The 23,239-nt window shown below is 39.6% G+C and overlaps 1 protein-coding gene across 7 annotated transcripts in view; it reads right to left on the minus strand.

The window, feature by feature from the left end:
• The window catches only part of HDAC9 (histone deacetylase 9), a 340,664-nt gene that overhangs the window by 239,764 nt on the left and 77,661 nt on the right, over window positions 1–23,239 (minus strand). For 4 of the 7 annotated variants that reach the window (XM_065399533.1, XM_065399532.1, XM_065399538.1 and 1 more), the window contains exons 5-6: window positions 10,426–10,557; window positions 5,232–5,347 (exon numbers count right to left, since the gene is read on the minus strand). In XM_065399533.1, the coding sequence (XP_065255605.1) occupies window positions 5,232–5,347; window positions 10,426–10,557 (248 nt within the window). The remainder of the gene's footprint in view (window positions 1–5,231; window positions 5,348–10,425; window positions 10,558–23,239) is intronic. The other 3 variants (XM_065399534.1, XM_065399536.1, XM_065399539.1) reach the window with 1 other exon arrangement.

Consider the following 23,239-nt stretch of genomic DNA (forward strand, 5'->3'; position numbering starts at 1 on the left):
GAACACAACCTATTATTAGAAACCACTGTACTTTGTGTGTCTGGGAAAAAATTGATTAGATAAATACCATTTGAGAGCTGGCAGCTAATGTTCAACTACAGAAGAAATATTCAGCTGTTTGGTTACTAATAAACTATCAAATAAAATTAAAATGTACTGATGTTGAGATCTATGGAAAAATGTTTGCACCCACAGGACCACAATATTAACAATCAAGTAACCAGTGAGGTAAAGAAGTTTCTGACTGGAGCCAGAAATGGAAGCCAGTGGTTTCAGCTTCCAAGTGTTCTGCCAAAGAGCTGAGTGAGTGGCTCCAGCACATAGCGCTCAGCTTTTAAAATAGCTTTTTAGGCTCATTTCAGTGCTCATGATAGTAAGAGACTAATACCACTGTTGCCTGGCATAGCAAGGGAAGATGATTTTGCAATGTAGTGTTCTATTAATGCACAGAATATAGTCCTAATGGTCCTAGAGCTGCAGTCTTCCCAAACCTCTCCTGAACAGAGACTGCCCATCACACCAGACTGACCAGATTTGATTGTGGTCAGAGGGCTCTGCTATTCAATGACGAAGCTGCCGCAAATTGGCTTTGCAAATTCCACATCCGCTAAGGAGACTACCTGATTGTAATCTCTGTGGTGGTTTAATGATGTGAACAAGTATCTAGGAGCTAGGATATTCAGAGTACCAAACACAGTAAATAAGCCCAAAGAAGCATCATTCTTCCCTTTTGTATTTTGTGGTGTTTGCATTAATGGCAAAGTATTCAGGTAGCTGTAGTATCCAATTCCATATGATTTTCCATCTAATATAGCATTAGCACCCTTACTATACCCCTATTTGAAGTTATTCTTCCCAAGGTGAAACTATACTGTTTTAATCCCACTGTACTGACCAGCCTGTGGTCTGAACTGAACTTTTGTATACCTTGCAATACATAATCTGAATTTCTTCACAATCCCATACAGAGGGCTATGAGGCAAAACCACATGTTAGCCATCAATGTAACTTTTTTGTTTTCTCTGTACCACAGAGAGGCTACTAATCAGTGTGCAGAGGTCACCCACCTGCCCTCTGGATCATAGTTCACACACACAATTAATTCATTATGGGGAAGAGTCCCTGCTGGAGGTTGAACTAGCCAATCCAGGTTTTTTTAGGTGAATGTCCTGCCACTGACCTGGAGAAATAGCTCCATTAGCCCAAACTCTGGTAAGTCACATTTCCTCATGCTCTTTTGTTTAATCAGTAGATAATATAAAACAATTAACAGCAAGCCAGGCCATCAAAGTAGTTATGATTCTGGGCATTAGCTGCAGAAGATAGGGTGGAATACAAATCTTAGCATTGAATGAGGTGTCCTTTTATGCGTATTGGCACTACTAGGGAAAAACTGCCTTTGGCTTGTGCATTACAAATATTGTATGAGGGAGGAAAATAATAAATAATTAATACCTCTATTGTGCCTTCCGTCTAAAAACCTCAGAGAGCTTTACAAAAAAAGTAATGAAGCCTCCTCACACCTTTGTTATGTTAGGGAATTATTATACAGATAGGGAAAACAAGGCACAGAGAGACTGAGTGACTTGCCCAAGGTCACACATGATGTCTCTGAGGATAGGACTCCTGACTACCAGCCCTATGCTTTAGCCATAAGACCATCCTTCTTTTAATAATAACTGATAACTAATAGCTTATTCAATAATGCAGTAAGATAGGACTTGGCTTACCACAAGTTAGGTTCTTCAAAAGTCTATGGTGTGTGTGTGTGTGTGTGTGTGCATACATATGTAGTGTGCTGGGAGCTATTTTTTTTTATCCCTTTAAAGCCAGTTCATTAGGGCCCTGATTCAGCAGACCACTTAAGCACATGCTTTATTTTAAGCACCCAAATCAATCAGAGATCAATTAGACTACTCACATGCTTAAGGTTAACCTGGATTTAAGTGCTTTGCTGAGTAAGGGCCTTGAATACTCTCTGCCTAACTGCACAACACTCAGTGCGAGAGAAAAATGACTAAAATTCAAAATAATTTAAAAAATGACAAAATAATGTTTATAAATCCCAAATGTCCAATCCCTCAAGCCTTTCTAGGGCTAGAAGTATATGCTGGATGGCCCCTGGGGAAACTCGGAAACTCCACTATTCTATAGCATTGAGTTCCTGTTTCTTGTTCTGACAGGTAACAAGATATTGGACTCTACACCCATCTGGAGTGGTTATTGTCTATTTGGGTCTTAGGCCAACATAATTGGAGGTGGGGGAAGGGAGAATATTCACATTTTGAGGGACAGAAAACCACTTCCTTAGAAAGTTTATTTTTAAAATAATGCCAGGTGCTTGACATTCCTGAGAGTTTTGGAATGTTGAAAGCAGTCCTGGGGCAATGGATTAGTGGGCAGAGTGCAGGTGAGGCAGTCAATGACGATAAATACAATTTGTCACATGGTTGTCAATACCACATTCTGGAGATGTCAGTAGTGACTCCATAATTAAGGTTACATTAAAATATACACTTGAAACAGGATTAAAATGCTTCTATTTCACTGGGGATTTTGTTTCCAAATAGCACAGTGAGTTTTTGGATGACAATTGAATTTTCCATAATTATTATTATTATTATTATTATTATTATTATTATTTTTATTTATTTATTTTTGATAAAGTATTGACTAATTTTTACATAGGAAATTTAAAATGACCCCTTTTGCAATTTCTTACATGTTGTCTGGTCCTTGAAGCTAAAGGCCCAGGGCCACCACAAACACCCAGATATATGCACCAACCCTTTGGTGCCCCCACTCCATTTCCCCTCCCCATAGTGTCTTACTGGAGATGTTAACCTTTTGCAGTGGAAATCTAACAGACCTGCTCAGGTCTGCTAGATAGGGGTTCCACTCTTCAGATCCACAGGAAGCACATTGCCCCCCTAGCTCCATTCCTGCAAGACCTTAAGCTGCAAGTCTCCTCCTTGTCTCCTTCCCCTTTGTTTGTAATAGAGACTGGGACATGATGGGAGGGGACAGGGAGAAGGAGAAAGTTCAGGATGCCTTATGAGTGGAGGAAAGAGTAAAGATTTAATATACATTATGGAATCCATGGGAGCTCTTGCTCCATTAATAAAGCTATTAGCCCTTGTGTCTAGCTCGTATGATCTGCTCTTTAATTTTTAATACATTTGTCAGCAGTTGGAGGGATGCTACGACCAAATATGTCTTACTGGATGTGTTGTGGTATATGTGTCATATCTGAAAATAAACTAAATACATTATCTCATGAAAGGAATTTCTAAACATACTGCAAGAACATATATTTGAATGCATGTCTCTATTTAATTAACAGAGCAAAACTCAGACCTGGCCAGCTAGTTAAAACTATGATATAAAGCTATTTCACAGCTATGCTATCAACAAATTACAGAATCTCTCTTTTGTTTTTAATTCAGTTACTGGAGTACACTGCCACAAAACACCCAGGTTTATTATTTTACTACCTCAGAGAAACATATAGAATCATAGACTATCAGGGTTAGAAGGTCATAGAATCCAACCCCCTGCTCAAAGCAGGACCAATCCCCAAACAGATTTTTGCCCCAGATCCCTAAATGGCCCCCTCAAGGATTGAACTCACAACCCTGGGTTTAGCAGGCCAATGCTCAAACCACTGAGCTATCTCTCCCTCCCCTTGCTGCCTTGTAGGCGAACAAACAAATACATAAGAAAAACAGTAAATGTTGTCAATTACTATATATTATTTGGGGAGTTTACGTTATGTATCTGTGCTTTCTGTTTGTTTGCCCACATTAAACAAGATGCAATACACCTGAGGTGTGCATATTGTAAGGCTGTATTTCTTTATTCACAGTTCTGGTGAGCTATGCTTCACTCCTCTGGTTTATGTTTACATTGGGAACCATCATAGCTTCACTGTGCCACTTTACTGACAGTGAGTAGTGCCTTATTGTACAAGCATTCCCATGGACATCAATGGGACTATGTAACAGTGTCTCACCACTCCGCTACAGGTACGGCTGCTGCCTCAGTTTCCTCAGAGCCTCCCTTTCACTGTTTAATGAGTTTAGCCCTTTGGCTAAACCAAAATGGTCCTATCCTAGTGTGTAAGCAAAACAAGAAGTCCACAATACAAGTCTGTGACTCTGGGCCTAGCCCTCTTGTTAGGGTCTGTGTAACCCTCCTTTTTTTGAGGAGTATAACCATGCCCCTCTAGCTGACACCTCAGTGCCACAGGGGTGCTTATGCTTTGACCCTAGAAATCCAAAGAGGGAAGGTGACTGCCCACTACACTGCCCACTGCTTCACTTTCCCCTCAAAGCCGCCTCCTATATTTGTCTTGCCCCCACAACCCCTTTCCCTGTATTCTACAGTATGGCTCCCACTGGGCCCTTTTTACTCCTCTTCTGGGTGTACCACCACTGGTCTTCAAAACCTGGTCACTGAAGAACCTCCTCAGCTAGCTGTACCCTGCACAGCAAGCAAAAAGGAGATCTTTTATATCCCTGGCCCCTTTCCCAGCATATTTTGTACGAGCCTAGAGTTCCCTTGTCCCTCAGGGAACTACAACTTCCAGAATTCCTCTGTTCCAGGCTGGAACTCAGAACAGGAATGGGTTGGACCTGAGCCAGCATAAACTGTAACCGACTACTTACAGAGCAAGGTACTACTCAGCATGAGTGAGGGCTTGTCTACACATGTAATTATTCTGGACTGTACACACATGGAGTTAATCAGAGATAGTCAATCAGGAATAACTCCACGTGTAGACAAGCCCTAAGGCAGGTGAAATCTAGCCCTACATTTACATGTGTGTGGGAGCATAAAGCATTTTGCTGGAGTATCATTTGCTCCAAATAAAATTCCAAAGCAAAGTACTTTGCAGTATCCTGGATCAGTTGTTTATGTTAATATTTAGAAATGCTAGTGTTATTTCATGGGATTTCATTATTTCTAAGATGCCAATATTCATTATGATATATCAAAGCAGTCATTCCACAATGTATCTCAGCACCATCATATCTCTGCCATAGACCAGTTTCCACTGCCATCTGAAATACAAGCCAGTTTCTCTTTCACACACAGTTACTGTGACTTCCAGGTGAAGGAAGGAAATCAGAAAGCAACTATGGTCTTTAAAGTGCTGTTTGGAATCTTTCCAGCTCTAAAAAGCTAAGCAATTACCTGGTCAATAAAGGGACTGAGTGTATTATTCTTACCTCAGCTTGAGAATTAGATGGCAAAAGCGAGGTTTCATTTTCTGTCACACTTCCAGTAGGGCCGTTGCTTGGTGAGCTGGGTCCTGTTCCTGGAGAACTGCTACTAACTGACGACTCTGAAAAAAGATTAAGCACACATGAATTTATAAGTAACACAGAAATCCAGCTGCGATTACGATGAACAATATATTGCTTATAGCATAGTCTTTCTTTTGTTGAAGAATAGTTTTCCTGTATGAATGGACTTTTTACTGTCTTAAGGATTTTCTCTCAGTCCCAATTTGTTTGCAACCTTAAAAAGATAGATAGTTTCATTCTTTTCCCCTCTCGATCCCTTCTGCACAAAGGGGGAATTTATTACTTGAGTTTCCTGCAAAGATGGCAAGTTACTCAGTGGCAGGCAGAGATGTACAAACAGAACTCCTAATGAGGAAAAAAGAAAGGAAGTACTTTTTATTGCATACTCTTCTGCCTCTGTGAGAGATCAAAATGACAGAAACAGTAGACTTGCAAAGGTCATGATAACATGTCATCAATTCATGAGGCCTACTGTCATTCCCTTGCTGTTTGGGAAGGGCTCCGGAGTATTCAGTTGTGAACTAACCTCTATATGAGTAACCAATAAAAAACAATACACCATTCGCAATACATCTCTGTCAGCAAGGTACGAGGGACTGTTTGTAGCATACAAAATCTTAAAATAGCATTTTGAGGGCTATAATTTACCCAGGCTTGGTGAAAAAACTCCCAGGAGTTTTGGTTAAGACGAAACGTAATATCAGTTTAGGAAATGATACATCTGCTATCGGTGATATATATACCATAGGAAGATATTCTGCACTTGTAAAGGAATGGACTTGATGATCTAGTTGATCTTCATCACATCTAACTGTTATAAATCCTATATTGATGGCGAGTTTTTGTACAGAACAAGGAAAGAATATAAATAACTAAAATTAGAATTGTATGGTATTAGCAGAGATAAGAATATTTTATAGAACATCTTTCATACAAACTATCTCAAGAAAATTAAAATAATTGAGAGAATTTATTTAATTAGCCAGATATCAATTTATGGCTATCACCAATTCTTTGCTCTCTTTTTTGGGTCAGTTTATTAGGTCCAGCGGCGTATTATCATCTAGGCCGACAAGGCCTAGGGCGCCAAATTTGCAGGGGCGGCAAATTTATAATAGCAGCATTTTTGTAATGGCGGCATCACTGACGCCGCGATTCTACCACTCATAGCGCATATTGAAACCACCAATGATGGCGTGACGCCATTTAGTAAACATACTTGCGAGAATCCTAAACGTTAATAATATGACTGGAAGGAAGAAATTAAGCGGTTCTCAAAAAAAATGCTATACAAAAGAAAGAAAGGGAAAATGAAATGATAGCAAAAATGTGCAAAATAGATTCCTTTGTTGTATCAGTTAGTGCCGACAGTGAGACAGAAAAAATAGTTGAAAGTAGTAGTGAAGTAAAAAGTGAAAATATTGGTGTTGATATTGAAAATATTGATGTTTAATAAGTTCATATGGGGCCAGGGGCGGCAATTATTTCAGGGCCTATGGGCGGCAAAATCATTAATCCGCCACTGGTTAGGTCCCCACTCCTCTTGTCACGGAAGAAAATGGAAGTTTTGCTAGTGACTTAAAGGAACCATTCCTTACTCCCAGCTAGAGTACATTTCTGCAATTCACTATCCCATCAATAAACTAATAATATAGGTCTGGTCAGGAAATGTTTTTGCTCAGAAAATGTTTGATCAGCTGTACTTTTAGCCGATTGGGGGCTATGTACAAAGTATGATGGGGGAAAAAAATCACAATCAAGTCAATGGCAAACTTGTAAAAAGTGAGTCCTGGGAATATATTTTCAGGTATATAAGCAATCATTGATAATAAGTCAGTGACAGAGTCAGGATTAGAATAGAAATGTCCCAACACCCAATCATGTACTTTAACCATGACTATAGGTAATGCTCTCTTACTAAAATCATTACTGTTTTACTTTAAACCTCACTTGAAAATATATGTATCACAAAGGAATGGGCCACTCTAGAAATGAAGGGAAAGAGTGTCAGTAAAGAGAATCAGCAATAAGCTGCCAACCCTTAGATCCCCAACAAATTCAGCAATTACACTTAACACCAGTGTTTGTGAAATTAATTGGGCATATCTTGGTCAGACAGCAATGTTATGGAAAGCTCTGTATTCAGCTACTAACTGGAGATTAAGAATAGGAGAATGATTTATTTTACATTTGCACCCATAGTCTGTAATAAACACCATGAAGAGCTGTCCTGAAAACGGCACTTATTGGACAGGGAATTTACCGTAATTTGTTTACACTATGTCGTATCTACATGGTGATGTAAAATCAGTGAGATGCACTGATTTAATTAAACCCTTCCCTGACTAATGGATGCAGATATATATAACCAGCTGAGCAGTAATCAAGCACCCTTATATACACAGGGCCTTAGTCTCATCTCACTGAAACAAGTGTAAACCAGGTGCAATGCCAGTGAAGTCAGTGGAGTTGCACTGGTGTCAAACAAGAGCAAGTGACATCAGAATCAGGCCCAGACATTGTAGATTCTCCTATTCTTTTCAGATTAATGGGCCAGGCCCTGAAAGCATCCTATGTCTGCATGTTCAGGAGTCTGGATTCCAATGTGCTTGCAGAGGGGACAATTCAAAGCAAAGTTCAACCCTAATTTTGCAAGATAACATATATGATAATGACACACTAACACTAAAACATATATAACCACTTTATGAGCATACATAATATGCAAAAGTAGACTTTATTATCCAAAGATAATTGGCCTCTTTATTTACTTAGTTCAAATGTGTGGAAAGGAATTCAAAACCAATTTTAATTAACCTAAAATATTTCAATTTACATTTTTTTCCTCTCTGCAACTTTTCTCCCTAACGTGCAAAACTTTTATGTTATAACTGCTAAAAAATCCCTTCTAATTACTAGCAGCACCATCTGCTATGATTGAAAAATGTGCCAATGAATATTTAAACAGGTCTGTAAATACTTCACGTCACATAATACCTTGGTGAGTTCTTAAAATCAAAACCAATTAAGCCTGACATTTTCAAACAAAGGGAACCAGGAGGAGTGGTCAAACATATGATTTCAAAAAGGTTGTGACGAGTTACCCTCATTTCAAGTTCTTTCTTTTGAAAACATCAAACCTCTCACTCATCAAAATTGTTAATCCAAGCAACACTTCTAAGGAATCAGGTGTCCTCCACCGTGTTTGGAAAAATCATCAAGATGATATTTCTTATTTTGCCCATCTTGTTCAAAATGTTCAGACATTTCTTTAAGCCCTGGGAGATCTCTCACTTCGGAGAAAGCCTAACACAGGGAAAGATATCCCAAAGACTTGAATTTCTAGCCTGCACACTCCAAAAGAAACTAAGCTGTCATATCACCCCACTACAAACTAAGCTGGCAGATACATAAGACATAATATTGCCACTGAGGGCTATTGAGTATTACAGAACATTTCCCTCAATTAAAAAAAAAAAAAAGAGTACAAGCCCTCTCACACAGCATATTTCGGTTCCCTGGGAAAACACACAAAGCCAAAAAGCAGGTGGAATTTCAATTACTTCAGTGTAGTTGTATACAGACAAATGCATTCCTGTCCAGAAAGCTTCATATGGTTTGTGGGTCCCTACACTTCAGAGGTCCCATAAAGGCCATTTGGTCTCCAGCAGCATCTTCTGGAGACTGAGCTCCAGAGTTCCTTCAGTGGCTGTCACTGTACTGCCTGCCTCCCTCCACTAGGGGCTGCTGCTGAGAGCCAAGAGTCCAGCACTGTCAGCTGCCAGATACTTCATCATTCTAGCGCTGAGTGCATGCAGCTGGCATTTGACAATGGGGAGAGCTGCAGCTGGTTACTTCAGGTTGCAACAGGGGACCAGCCCTCCTCTTGACTTAATGGATGATTGACCATGTGTGCTCAAGACTTGAGTATGCTTTGCATAGTCTTTAGTCAAGCAACTATAGATAAGTTAAATCTGTCTCTATTACCCATGCATTAATTAGAATACTGTTATCCTGCTCCGCTCCTCTTGGTTAGAAGAGCCCAAGAACAAGCGAACACACACACACACACAGAGTGTTGCAAATAATGCTCTATCCTGTTTTTGTTTGAGAGAACATACTTATTCAAGACATTATTTAGGTATGTGCCTGAGTCCCATTGAAGTTAATAGGAATTAAGCATGTGCTTAAGTACTTTGCCGAATCAGGACCTTAAATCATATTGGCTTCAGAGCTCTTCGCAAGCTTGTTAAACTACTGCTTAGATTTGTTAAAATCTGTGTACTGTTCATTCTCTACATTCCTAAAGGTTTGCTTTTCCTAAGAGATTAATCTGGGTTTAGCATTCCTTTTTTGCTGGGAGTATGATGAGAGCTATTAATTCATTTCTTGTTCCAATTAAAGGGACAGGAATTTTGTTTATATTAAGTATTTTAAATCAATTTTTCTGATAGTGCAACCTTTACATAGTATATATTAGTATTTAAATAGCTTTTTTTAAATCCCTTTAAAGCATTATATGGGTTTTTCTGTTCCCTTGCTGTCTTTTGGGAGGGGCTTGGACTGCTCCTGCCTCCCTCCTTCCTCTTCCACTCTGTACATACAGATGCCTTTTCAGTTTACATTTCAGCTTTGCTGCTGCTACTACTACTAAACACCCTCTTACAGAGCCTGAGGAAGAGCTTGTACACTCTCCACAGAGCAGTACAGGAGAGTGATGCAAGAGACCAGCAATGAACCAGTGACACTGACTATACACAAAGTGCTACCAACCCACACTGGAAACAAACAGGAACAACAGAGAATCTTTTCCCTTCTTATCTCTTTTTATCCCAACAATTCTAGGGGTTCCTTGTTTTTGTACTTACTATGATATGTAAGAAAAAGTGTCCTGATGGAAGTGTGATTTTTAAGTTGACAGTGCCCTTCTCACAAGTGAATAAAGCAAATTATTGTATGCAATTGTACCTTAAGTATTGCTGCTTTTCTGACAGAGAAATCTCTCTCCACACCTATGTTCAATACACAATTACGTTTCCAGTAAACTATATTTCAGGTCTTCTAAGCAGTCTACTAGCATAGTAGTTTCGGCAGAATCTCTCCAGTCCTTAATTACCTGTCACTTCAAACAGTCTCTTCTTGAATGAACTGACAACATTTCCATCCTTCCGCCTGAGTAAGGGGCTGCTTCTCCTTTCTGTCACCTTCTGTTTTAACCTGGAACGCACCTTCAAGTTGGGCTCCGAGGCTGGGGATTAAGAGAAGAAAATGGAGAATTTAAAATTAAAAAGCCGTTTCACCAAACAGTGCTTCCACTCGTTCAAGTACCCCTCCCTCAGCCCCCAGATGATCAGAGAAGAGAGAGCAATTTAATTACAGCTCCTCAGCACCCTCAAGTGGCCCCAACCCTAAGATGGTGGATGGGAGGAGGACGGAGGCAGTTGCAAAGCTGCTGCTCCCACTACTGTTACCACTTCATACCTAAGATAGGACCTAAACTCTGAGCAGACCAGAGGGGGAGGAGGAGCTTAAAATATGCTCTTCCCAGAAATGGTGCCACTCTAGAAAGCCCCCTTAGCCATCCCCTACCCTAGCCCTGAGCCAACGGTAGGACACAGCAGAGAAAGTAAGAGGGAACACTTTATTTTTATTTACTTTTTTTCTTCTAAGCAAAATCACTGAATCGCTTTGTTTTTTAATTTTCTGTGGTTATTATTCTGCTTGAATGGTATATATGTACCTCATACATTGGATATGTTCAAAAGTGCTTGATAGACTTAGCAGCACAATGCCCATTAAAAGTCAGTGAGATCTATACTCCTAAAACCCGTAAGTTCTTTTGAAATTGCCTCTAAACAGATAGGATTCCCCATGTACTTCTCCCTCTCTTTAATTCAATGGAGTACAGACCTACCACACTGTCAAAGCTATTTATAATAAGAGTGGCATTTTGGTGGTTATGTTAAAGAAGAAAAAGAAAGAAATTTCACTAGTCAGCCACTGAGTTTATTTTTGTTTCCAGTCCTCAGCGAAATCCCTGCTATTTCTCTCTCAATCCCAGCTGTGCTACAGAGAAAAGTATCTCAACATGAGGATAGACAAAGTTTTCTATAGCAGTTAACAAACAGCAGAAATGTGGGTTATTAATATGCAGTTTTATCATTAAAATTATCCAGAGGCCAAGGAAAGCTTTGTTCTACTACATTCCTACTGTAGGTGAAAACTGGTAACAATACAGTGGGGAATCCCCTTCTGGGTTTAGACTTTGGTCTGATGGTAGACATAGGAAGAAGCCTCTGCTGTGGCCTTTTGATTTCTTATAGGCATATAATTTATATCAAAGCCCATTGGGAGAACGTTTCTTAGTGACCAGTTCTGAGCTCAAAACCTTTTCTGAATAACTGCACCAAAATAACTGCATTTATTGCTGTACTCTGAGAAAAGTTATACATGAAAATATAAACTCAGTCTGAAAAGGAAGAAGTAAGATCAAATTCCAGGAATCCTACAAATTATATTTAATGTATTCTGGGCAAGTTCTTCCACCTTTTTCCTTTACTAAATGGACACAGTCTTTGAATATGAATGCTAGAGACCAGGTTTTGTGGTTTTTATTAATTTGTGGCATCTCTAATATGAAAAAATGTTTCATGTACCCATTTATCTGCTCTTCTAAGTAAGCCTTTATCAAACAGACTGCTAAAGATTAGTGCAGCCACCTGGCAGGTAAATTTAGGGTAGAATTTGTTTCATTGTCTGGCCATGCATGTTGGCTCATCAATGTCTTAACACATAGAGGGGTTGGAAATTTTCTCTCTCTCTCTCACACGCACACCCTATCTCTCCCATGTGTGTGTGCGCACACACACACACACACACAGAGTTAGAAATGGAGGAAGAAAAGAAGGGATGAAATCCTGGCTACACTGAAGTCAATAGAGTTTTGTCATTGACTTCAGTGGGGCCTGGATTTCTAATTTCAGCTCTCTTCTCACGTGCACTTTGAACGCATTTGTTTCCTGTTGTTCCATTCGCTTCCACAGTGATGAGCACATTAGAAATGCCTGAGATAGATCAATGGGGGTGTCAATAACTTATTATATTTAGCCTGCTCAAAGAGTGGTACAAAATGTTTAATAAACTCAGGACTGGTTGGATTTGCAATGTCTCTAACCAACCTTTGTCATGCCTTTTCCCATGATGCTAAATAGTTCCTGAGAGAACGCTGCCTCCTATGTGGTCTACAGTTTGTGCTGCTTTCAGAGGAACTATATAGCACCCTCATACAAAACTAGAAATCTTTGAGGAAAACTTTAAATTTAACTTTGATTTTACATTTTATCAGTCACTATATGACTCATCCATGGGAAAGCAAATCTGATTTATTTCTTTAGAGAGATACAGTTTTGATACAGAACTGTCAACTTACAAATTAATGTATGATAAGATTACATTGATGTACTAGGAACATATCTATGTGTGCTCAGACCATGAATCTCATGTAGTTATGATTTGGAAGTAAAGTAACTCATATATTGTGCTGACTCAGTTTGCGGTTAGTGTTCATTCTATTTATAATTCTTCAAATTCCCAAGCTGCAGAAGAAGATTTCCATACCAGTGACTAACTAATGTGATGTAAATCCTCTGGGTCCAGAGAAAGAGCTCTTCAGCATTCATTGGGGAGAAGTTCCACTTGTATATGCATGTATTTCATGCCCAGTCACACTGATTGCCTTTCTATTTTTAACCATGTTGCCATCACACTCTGCATTACAATCAATCACATAAACAGAGAAGGCAGTCTTTTATGTGGATATCTGAGTTTATGCGCCAGCCAAGAAGAGAACCCTTACATAAAAGAGGAATATCATTATTTAAATGAAAACAATAAATTTTCAAATGAAGAGGAAGAAAACAACCCAGTTTTTTAATATTCCAAATAAAAGAGAAAAATTATAGCTTTGAAGAGTATGAGATTCAGAAACAGACTTTCTTGAATATCCCTTGTGAAATGCAGCAAACTGAGAGCACTATGCCAGACAGGACTCTTGATGATAAGAGGTGAAAACTCAGATTTTAATACAGCAAGAAGAGGATGTTAGGGCTGATGGTTAGAGTATAGGGTTGAGGAAACAGTCCTCGGTTCTAATCCTGGCTGAGACATCAATTTGGTCTGTTACCTTGGAGAAGTACACAGGGTAAAACCCTAGCCCGCTGAAGTCATGACAAAATGCTCATTGACTTCAACAGCTCAGGATTTCACCCACAATCTCTACAGGCCTCAGTTTATTCTGGTATCAAATGATTGTAGCAACAGGCATCTATCAGCCGTTTTGTAAGCATTAAAGAGATACTGTCAGATAGTTTAGACTCCAAATATAGGTTTTGTTCTTTAAAAAGGTTTATCATAGTTCAATATTAATATAAATGATTTATAGAATTAAAAATTTCATTGTTTAAACTGAGTGAAATGCTAACAAGTAAACTAAAAGCAAAAATAGGGAAAAGTAAATTATATGTTTACATTATTTCACTTCTGGTATTCAAGCTTTTTTATTAGTAATTCATAAGGATTTTTCAAAAATATACTATATAATTTTTAACATTTCATTGTCCCTTTATTTAATTAATGTTTATAAAGTGCTTGGAGATCCTTAGATAAAGATGCTAAAGAAGTATTAAAATTATTCAGTAGTAGGTTTTAAATGAGTATTTGGTATGATGGTTTAACTGTTGGTGCTTAGAAGTAACCTTTGCTATGCTCCATTATCAGTCAAAAAAGACCTTTATGACTCTATATAGTGGTTCACTGACGCATTAAGACCATGATTCAGCATGGTATTTAAGCATGTGCCTAACTTTAAGCACATGACTAGTCCCATTAAGTAAGAGTCTACAGCTAGATTCAGCCTGGCTTGTACAGGATGGCGCAAATTCCACTTTCCTGAACCAGCAGTCGCTTACAAGCCAAGGAGGATGCATCCCTAAATCAGGGCAGGAGGTGTTTCCACAACTGCCCTTCATTGGGGAAGCTATACAGGGATAGGGCAACTGAAGTTTCTCTCAGAGCCTCTATAGCATCCCTGGTGGCGGAGGCAGAAGCGGGATTACGCTGACTAAGAAGCCAGCATAAACCAGAAATGAATCTAGCTCATAGCTTGTAAAGAAATTTGCATCTGGTTCTCAGCTCCATCAAGCTTTTGCATTGCCAGTCAGCACAGCACTTTGAGCTAGATCCACAAAGGGACTTAGGTGCCTAAATGCCTCTTTAGGCATCTAATGTCAACATTTAGGCGCCACTGGTATTCACAAAACCTTCACTGTCTTGCTGCCTAGCCTGTGGGTGCCTAAATTTCTGCCACTAATGTCCCACAGGCACCTAAGTTTCTGCAAGTGGGCATGTGCAAAACCACCTAAATTCAGACACTGCTGAGTCATTCGGTGCCTAGCTCATTCCTAAGCGATGGCAGGATTCTCAAACTAGGTATTCCCCTGCCTGTCTCACATGCAGGGCCCAGTCTGGCAGGACTGCTCTGAGCATCACTTAATCCTCACAAAAGACAGCTGGGTATGAGACTTTGTGGGGCTGGCTGTGTATTTCCCATTATACCCAACAGCTCAGTGGTTAGAGCACAACCCTGGGATGTGGGAACCTAGATCTGAACTCCCACCCTGTCTGATTTGGAGCAGGAATTTGAACCCAGATCCCAAGTGTGTGTCCTAACAACCATTCTAGTGAATATTTTAGGGTGAGTTTCTCAATCTCTCCCTTTTAAGCTGTTCCCCTTGGTATAAATAATTAGCTATTCATTGGAGCAATGACTTGAACTTGCCTTTCCCACATCCCAGATGAGTGCCCCTAACTACTGGGGATATTTAATTACTTATATAAAATGGAAAAGCTTCAACAAGAGAGATTGAGAGACTTATCTCTGAATACCTAACAGCCTGGTGATTTGGGCACTCTCCTGGGAAGTGGCAGGCCCCCAGAGCAGGGATTTGAAAACAGATCTCCCACATTCCTGGCTAGTTTAGGTGGCTTCCTTGCTGGCTTCTGTGAATCCCTTTCTTAGGTGCCTAACTCTTCCCATACAATGCATGGAGCCTGGGCACCCAGTTTGGGGCTGCGAATTCTACTGGGCAGAAGGGCAGTTAGGAGTTGCAACACCTAACTCCATTTGTGGATCTAGTCCTTTGTGTCTAGTGTTGCTGGTATCTCCCCAATTTAAGGAAGGGAAAATGTATCATTCAAATTTGCTTTGGATAAAAAGAATCAAAAAGAAAAGGTTGGCGGTAGACAGTTGGTGGAGTGTCAATGCACCGAAGAATCATTCTGCACATGCAACTCTCATTTGCAATGTGTGTTCAGGTCTAAAATGTTATGGGCCATTTCAGTAATGTTGGCAGTTTAGCATCCCATTGCTATCAGTTTGCTTAGTGTCTACTGAAATGCTGACCATAAGGACCTCATTCGATATTACTTCTCCAATCTACTCTAAATGGACTACACCTAGAAATCACGCAACACATCTTTTTAATTTAAACCAGCACATAGGAATTATAGGAAACTCAGGAGGTCAGCTGAGAGCAATAGCAAGAGTGCTCTAGTTCCTTGAGAAAGGCAGGGAGCTCTGCAGAGCTGATGTTTTGGGTCCTAGAGGAAGAAGGGTGGGTTACGGCAGAATAAATTTTTGGAATTTTGAGGTAGGTGGTTGTTGAGTGCCATTGCAGCAGATGATGTTACTACACCTGCAATAGAGCTGTATGAACCATTAGCAAGGAAGCCAGTCGCAATGGGGTGGACTCAACCAAATGGTAGGTTAAAACTTTGTGACGCCCACTCCTTACACCATTTCAAGTTGCTCTCTAGGGCAAGTGGAAATTTCCTTAATGGTTGGGTGAGACATACAATAGTTCACACTTAGGTAGCCAGTGACCTGTAGGGAGACAGTACTGCAGCAAAGAGCAACAATCCTAATGTTGACATTAGAAAGAAAATATGACACTGTACGTAAGTACAGATGATTTCACTGAGATCACCCCTCTTACTCAACTGTGTGACATCCCAAGTAGCTCCAGTCTCTCATGAGTAGTGTGATGATGTAACACAAGCATGGGAGACAGAAAAGTAATACACTGAAATATGTCACATATTACAGTGTTAATTACTTGCAATTTACAGATACTGGCATTAAAGAATTCAGTCCAAGGACTGGATCACTCCCCAATGTGCAAACAAGGCTGAGATTTCTTCACTAGGATTACCTTGACTATTTCTTTAATTAAACATACTCAGATATTTAAGAATCCTGTTGGAGGAATAAAAACACCTAACATTAAAGGGGGAAAGCCTTATAAATGAAGGGTGTTTAACAGATAATAGTACACTGCTTTCTGATGGTGCCTGGAAAACAGTAGTACTTTTGTATCAGAAAAGTATGTGCCAATTTCAAATCAGCATTTAATGAACCCAGGCAGGAAATGGGGGATGGGATAGGGGGTATAGTGAGCCGGTCCTCATCTTGAGGCTAAAACCATATATAGGAAACCTGAGGAGCAGAAAGTGAGCTTTTGTCAAGGCTTAGGATGGATCTATAGTGAAAGCATTTCCTTTTATTAGCTCATAGGCTGGTTTTAGAAAATCGTAGGGAAGCAGAGGTAGTGACACTAAATTTGGCAATAGTGACTGTTTAATTTTTTTAAAATTCAACAGGCAGCAACTTCTGTATGTTTCCAAGATTTGTTGCATCTTATGTAACAATGTCAATTTGTTCCCTATAGCTCATGCTAAAATCACTATTCCTGAGTTCATTTAGAGAAATAATAATAAGGAATGTTGTGATGTGTTTAAGTCCACAAAGAGAAAAACGACAAAAATAAAGAATTAGCATACTATTTAGTAATTTTAATTGCTGGTTGGTATTTTCTGTTTATTTTCAGTTACAGATGGCCATTTTATTTGGGGCATGGAGAATCATATTTTAAGTTGTTTTGAATATATTATGTGGTATTAACATAATATATTATATTGCATTGACAAAAAAATAAAATTGCTGACATGACTGGTAGTTGTATTACTAATCATTTAAATTGTTTTTAAACTTAAAGTGTTATATCTTAGAAGTATCAATAAAGGCAATAACATTTTCAAAGGCTGATTTTCAATAAGTAGGATGATGCTTTAGACTGGAGCAATTTACCAGTCAATTATTGAAATAAAAAGGAAACCTTAACATAACACAAGACTGGTTGTAATATACTCTCATCCCTCAAAAAGAGTGGTTTAAAATATATAAATAAAAAGGGGATAACATGTAACTCTGGTACATTCTATAAAAGTGAAGGTCAGGGAAGATAAATGGACAGTCTTTTAAAAATATATATCATTTTGGATACTGAGAGCCCCCAATTCCTCTCCTAATTCTTTGTTTCCACAGACAGAAGCCTGAGCCTGCATCCTGACTTAGGTATGTTTGTACATCAATATGGGTGGGGCAGCCACAGCAATACTTGGGGAAACCGAGGCTGCTTAATACAGGGGACCGCTGCTATTTTGAAGAGCAGCAATCTGAAAACTACTGGGGGGAAGCATCTTTGTCCCTTTCTGTCCCCAAAGGATCCGGGGGGAGGCTGGGAAGAACACACATACACACTTCCCCAATAAAGGCAGCCGAGGGAGGAGTACCTGTGCCACGCCAAGAGTCTGTGGCTAAGGCGAGAGTCTCATCTCACCTCATCAGCATGCCATTTCAGTGAAGACAGATGAAGAAAGAGGAGCATATTTGCTCCCCAAGAATCTGGGCAGGCAAGGGTGGAAAGAGGGCTCAGGAGAAACACACACACACACACATACCTCTGAGGTAGGAGGGACCAGAAGCTCCCAAGTCCTTCCCAATAACCTAGACAGCATAGACGGCACAAGAGTACCAAACCTCCATTAGCGAGAAGCGTAGTTGATACCGTTGTGGACTCCCTCCAGAAGATTCTGGGATGCCCAGTACCCTTCCAAAGATGGCAGAGAGCTGAGGGAAAGGGGTTCAGAGAGCAGGGTTGCCGGTTTTGAGCTTCCTGCTCCCTCAGTGGCTTGCTGGAGAGCTGCCAGTGGCCCTTACTTTACTGGAAGTGTGTGAGGGTCTCAACTTCATCCCAGGATGCACTAGCTTCTGGGAGAGGCATAAATACTCACTGTTCTACTTGGTGGTTTCTGGCTGCTGCTATTTTAAGCTGCCCCAGCGTCTTCAGCCACCTCAGAATATTTGTATTTATTAAAGGCCACGATGAACCATTTAGTTCTCCCGACCCTTTGATTCACTGTGTGATCTCTGTGCTTAGAATGTCACTTTCCAACACGATCCGGAAATGGGGAGTTAATTCTTTGGATACTATGGGCATCTCTCATGGCTGGCACTCTGGAAAAAGCCAGCACATTATACTAAAAATTCACTAGCTCTTTAATTCTGGTATTTTAAAATGCCATTTCAGGTTGAAGTTAGATTTATGAGAGAGAAAGCCATTTGCACTATTTCCTCTAAAGGTTTTCCAAGAACTACACGGAACATCCATTCGGATGGGCCTGACTGTTGGGTGGTCCCAACAAGGCTAGAGCGTCACGTACTGTGGTGAAGGATGAAGATGCTTTATTTTTCTGGCTTGCATCACCTAATCTGTTTTCAGCATACACAGAAACTGTTTCCTGGTCAGCCGCTTGGTTTAAAGGGAATGTTGATCACATGTGAAACTTTTTAGTCCTTTGCTTTATTTTAGTTTTGTAAAAGGTAAAATGCTTTATTTACTCAGGCTAAGGTAAATATCCAACCCCTAAATAAAAAAACAGGGTTAGTGAAACACATGTTAGAAAGAGCTAATTAGATTAGAGGGGATATTTCAGCCCTTTAGCTTTCTTCAGGCTATGGAAGCAGATTTAACAAGGTTAGTTGTTTTTCATCTATAGCCTAAAGAAGGTTCAGAACTGAAATCTTCCCTCAAGCCCTTTTGTAAATTTCTACCATGCATTTTAGAATCTCCCTCCCTGTTTTTCTTTGTAGTCTACATACTAATGTAAAACCTGTTTCATTGGCCATCCCAGGAAGCATTAAGCTTGCCTAATGAAGTCTTTGCTGATTTAGGTATATATATTGTATATTGTACCATATCCTCTTGCAGAGAATTAGGTGCCTTTTAAATCTAGGGAGATGTAGCAAATGATGAACACTAATTTGGATTCTCTATTGACATTTGGCCTCTTTGTGTCACTTGGGAAGCAAAGGCAACGGATTCTGGCTTCCAGCTGCCAGAAGAAAATTCTCTGGCTATGGGGAGCTCTTGGAATGTATGTATATGCCAGATCTGGGCCCTGCATCTGCCTTGACAAAACTCCCATTGACTTCAATGGGGCCTGGATTTTACCTATAGAGCTTTAATATATATTATGTGGGACGCATAGACCACATTGTGTTTTGGGTTTGCTGGAGTCTTAGGCATGTGCATACCTAGCTCCAGGTCATTAACTGCCATTGCAAAGCTGAAGCGTCTCTTTCTTTCTTCTCCATACCACTCATAATTTGGATATATTTCAGCTCATGGCTTATGTACATTATGTAATTTATGCAATGGAGCTATTTGTTCACATTACATACAAACTTATGTGAAAGCAACCACTCCATGTACTGGCCTCCAATAAAAGTCAATTTCAATAAGAACTATGTGCATGAAGTGTTTCCCTGATCAGACCCATAATTTTGGTGTTAGCCTAAAGAAAAGTTTGTTATATTAAGTTATGGTGTGATTCTATGACTTAATGGCTTATCCTAAATTTTCCTGTGGCATCACAGGGAAAGCTAGATTATTTTAAAAGAGGATCCTTTCTGCTATAAGAAACAGAAGAAGAATAGGTAAATAAAAAAACAGTCTTGGAATATGGGGGGGGGGGGGGAGAAGTCATGAAAACTTCATAGTGAACTTCCCCACTCCCTTACCCCTCAAATTTAGAAATTTAGACCCCACTTTAACATTATGGGAGGAAAAAGGTGCAGCAAGTCAATTACCTCTCAGTACACCTGTGTGAGGGACAGCCCTCAATTGATTAGTTAGGGGTCGGGGCAGGCTCATGGCTGGCAGTACTTCTTGGTTTAGAGAAGATATCCCTGCATTGAATTAGCATCATCCCCACTTCCGCCCCAGTATACCCAACAGTGCTAGCTGAGAAACTACACAAAGCTACACATTCTGTGGATGTAACTAGCTAGTCCCACTCCCCATTGCACTCTCTCCTAACATCCATAGAGTCATTACACTTTACACAAGCAAAATGACCCTCTCCATTGCAGAAGTGCCAGAGCTAATCCCCTTACCCTGGCACTCCAAGCTTTTGCAGGGCCACAATTTGACCCTTAGATGCTTGATTTGTAGACTGCAGAATATTCATGCTCACATCCTCTAGTCCCCACACAAGAAGGAATTATTTAATGTGATGATTAAATCCCAGGGATTTTAATCTAGGAAAAAATCCAACATTGATAACTCATCTGATGGCAGGCAACAAACTACAACACTGTATTTCGCTAGCCTGCAGAAGCCCAGGATTAAACATCACCACCTTCTCCCCGAATTTAAAAGGACATTAATTTCCTCAGTAGATGAAAGCTCGGGAGGTCTACACTATCTAGGCATACTGCTTAGAGTTGTGCAAAGGTAAGGCAGAATGTCAGCATGTAGGGACTTTGCTATAACAGTACATGATGCCAAGAAAACTAAACACAAAAAGCAATATGTCTTGTTTTCAACATGGATAACTCTGGGGCAAATTCAGCTCTGGTATAAGAACGTGCAACTCCATTGAAGTCAGTGGAGGCTGAATTTGGCCCTGAATATTTGTTAAACATGTTTCAATAACTCCTATGATTCTGTAGGTATGAAGGCTGATTTTGTAAAAGGAACTCTCATGTTAATCAAAGGGAGGGGGAGAAAACCACCTGTTTAAACTCTTAATTAGGCATAGATACTGCACATCCACAATGAACTTAATTAAAACAAGTTTACTTTCAGATATGCTCTTTTTGTTCTGGGATATAATTCCAGTCCCCTAAAACTTAATTAGCTAAATATACAATGTAACCTTCCATCTGGTAGAGTAATTTAACTGGAATAATTGTACACCACCATAACTCAATGAGACACTGAGGAAAAGCATTGAAATGCTATTTCCTTTCCTTTGGAAGAGAATTATGTACAATTTCAGCATGCTTTGCATTTCTAACAGTTAAAGCCAACAGGGAGGTATCACTCTCATTTATATTACTTTCCCATGAGAAAATCAACAGCAAAGTATAAAGCTTGTGCCGTTATTCATGAACAACTCTGTAATACTTATTTGGCTTTAGCCAGAACATGTTATTTGGCAGCTAAAACCTTTAATTAGAGTTGTGGGTTTGTACAGATTTTCACTGAAACTATGTTTTGTAGGAGCTTAGAGAAGTATAATCTTTACTAACCAACATATTCTATTTTGGACGGGCTGATATCATGTGACTTCCAGTATTCACCTCTCTCTCTCTTTTGTCACCTTTCTATATGCTTTGATTTGTTTTCCCCAGTTTTCAACATTTTCCTGCCACTAGTACAGTAGTGGTGAAATCCTGGCTCCACTGAAATCAAGTGGATCTTTGCCATTGACTTTAATGTGGTCAGTATTTCACCCTCATATTTTGACTCTATGGGAACTCTCTTATTAGTAGGGGAGAGATTTCCAAAAGCCCCCAAAAGATTTAGGAGCTCAAGTTTCACTCACCTTCCATGGGATTTGTGCTCTTAAATTCCTAAGGCACTTTGGAAAATCTTCACGTATATGTATGTATTATGTGATCTATTCTACACCCTTACTCAAGCAAGGTTCCCCTTGGCTTCAAAGGGATCTTTGCCTGAGTAGAGCAAAGGGGCCCAATGTCTTCTGCTTGCTTTTTGATGCAGAGCATGTTCATATGTGAAAGCATTTTTGGAAAGCTTTCTGTGTAACAAAATCTGCATGTATCATATTAAACAATTCACAAATGTAAAATACATAGGGTGCAGTTTTGACTATTTGTTTTCTACTTAGGAAACAAATTAGTGTGAGCTCAGAGAAGAGTAATACATATGTCGACAGGGCTGGGAGGACTGATGTAAGAATAAATGATTATAACTATATTGCCATCTATACATATGGGTCTTTAGAGATGTGGTAACACAGTTTTCTTTGCGGAGGAACTTACAAATTTAAGGACCTGATCTTGCTGACACTTATGGCTGTGCTAATTTTATTCATGAGAAGTTCAATTGGCATCAGTGGTTATGTGATTAAAGGTAAGCATAAGTGTTGATCCTGCATCAGAGCTTAAATTAGATATCACTCAAAATACATTGTTAGCTGAGAATTCAAGTTTCTCATGTGTGTTTCCTATCAACTCAATCACTTAAAATCACTGAAGTAATATCCAAGCCAGCCTCCATTCATAAGACTTACCATCCAATCATCATAAAACTCTGCAGCACTCACAACCCAGAAAATGAAGGCGACAAAGGGAGCATTAAGAAGACAGTAATGAGACTAACTTTGCATAGTTTGGCTAAATGATGACTAATTGGGGACACAATAATCATCTATCCACTAAGGAGGCAGAGGAATTATTTAGTGTAATACAAGGTGATGTAACTACAAGTAATGGGACTAAACTAAGAAAAGAACATTTGCATTAAAATGTACTGGCAGGAGGTGGGGGGTGGGGGGGAAGCATCCTGAAAGTGAGCTAGAATAGTCATTTAAAGGGAACCCTTTTGTTTGACACACTGAAAAGTAGAGTGTACGAATAAAATACATTACAAAGAATCTTCGGCAGACAGGGGGATGAACGAAGGGTTTCATCCTGCTGGACTTTAAGTATGGATCAAATCCTA

Source organism: Emys orbicularis, chromosome 2, assembly GCF_028017835.1.
Source record: "Emys orbicularis isolate rEmyOrb1 chromosome 2, rEmyOrb1.hap1, whole genome shotgun sequence".
NCBI lineage: Eukaryota > Metazoa > Chordata > Testudines > Emydidae > Emys > Emys orbicularis.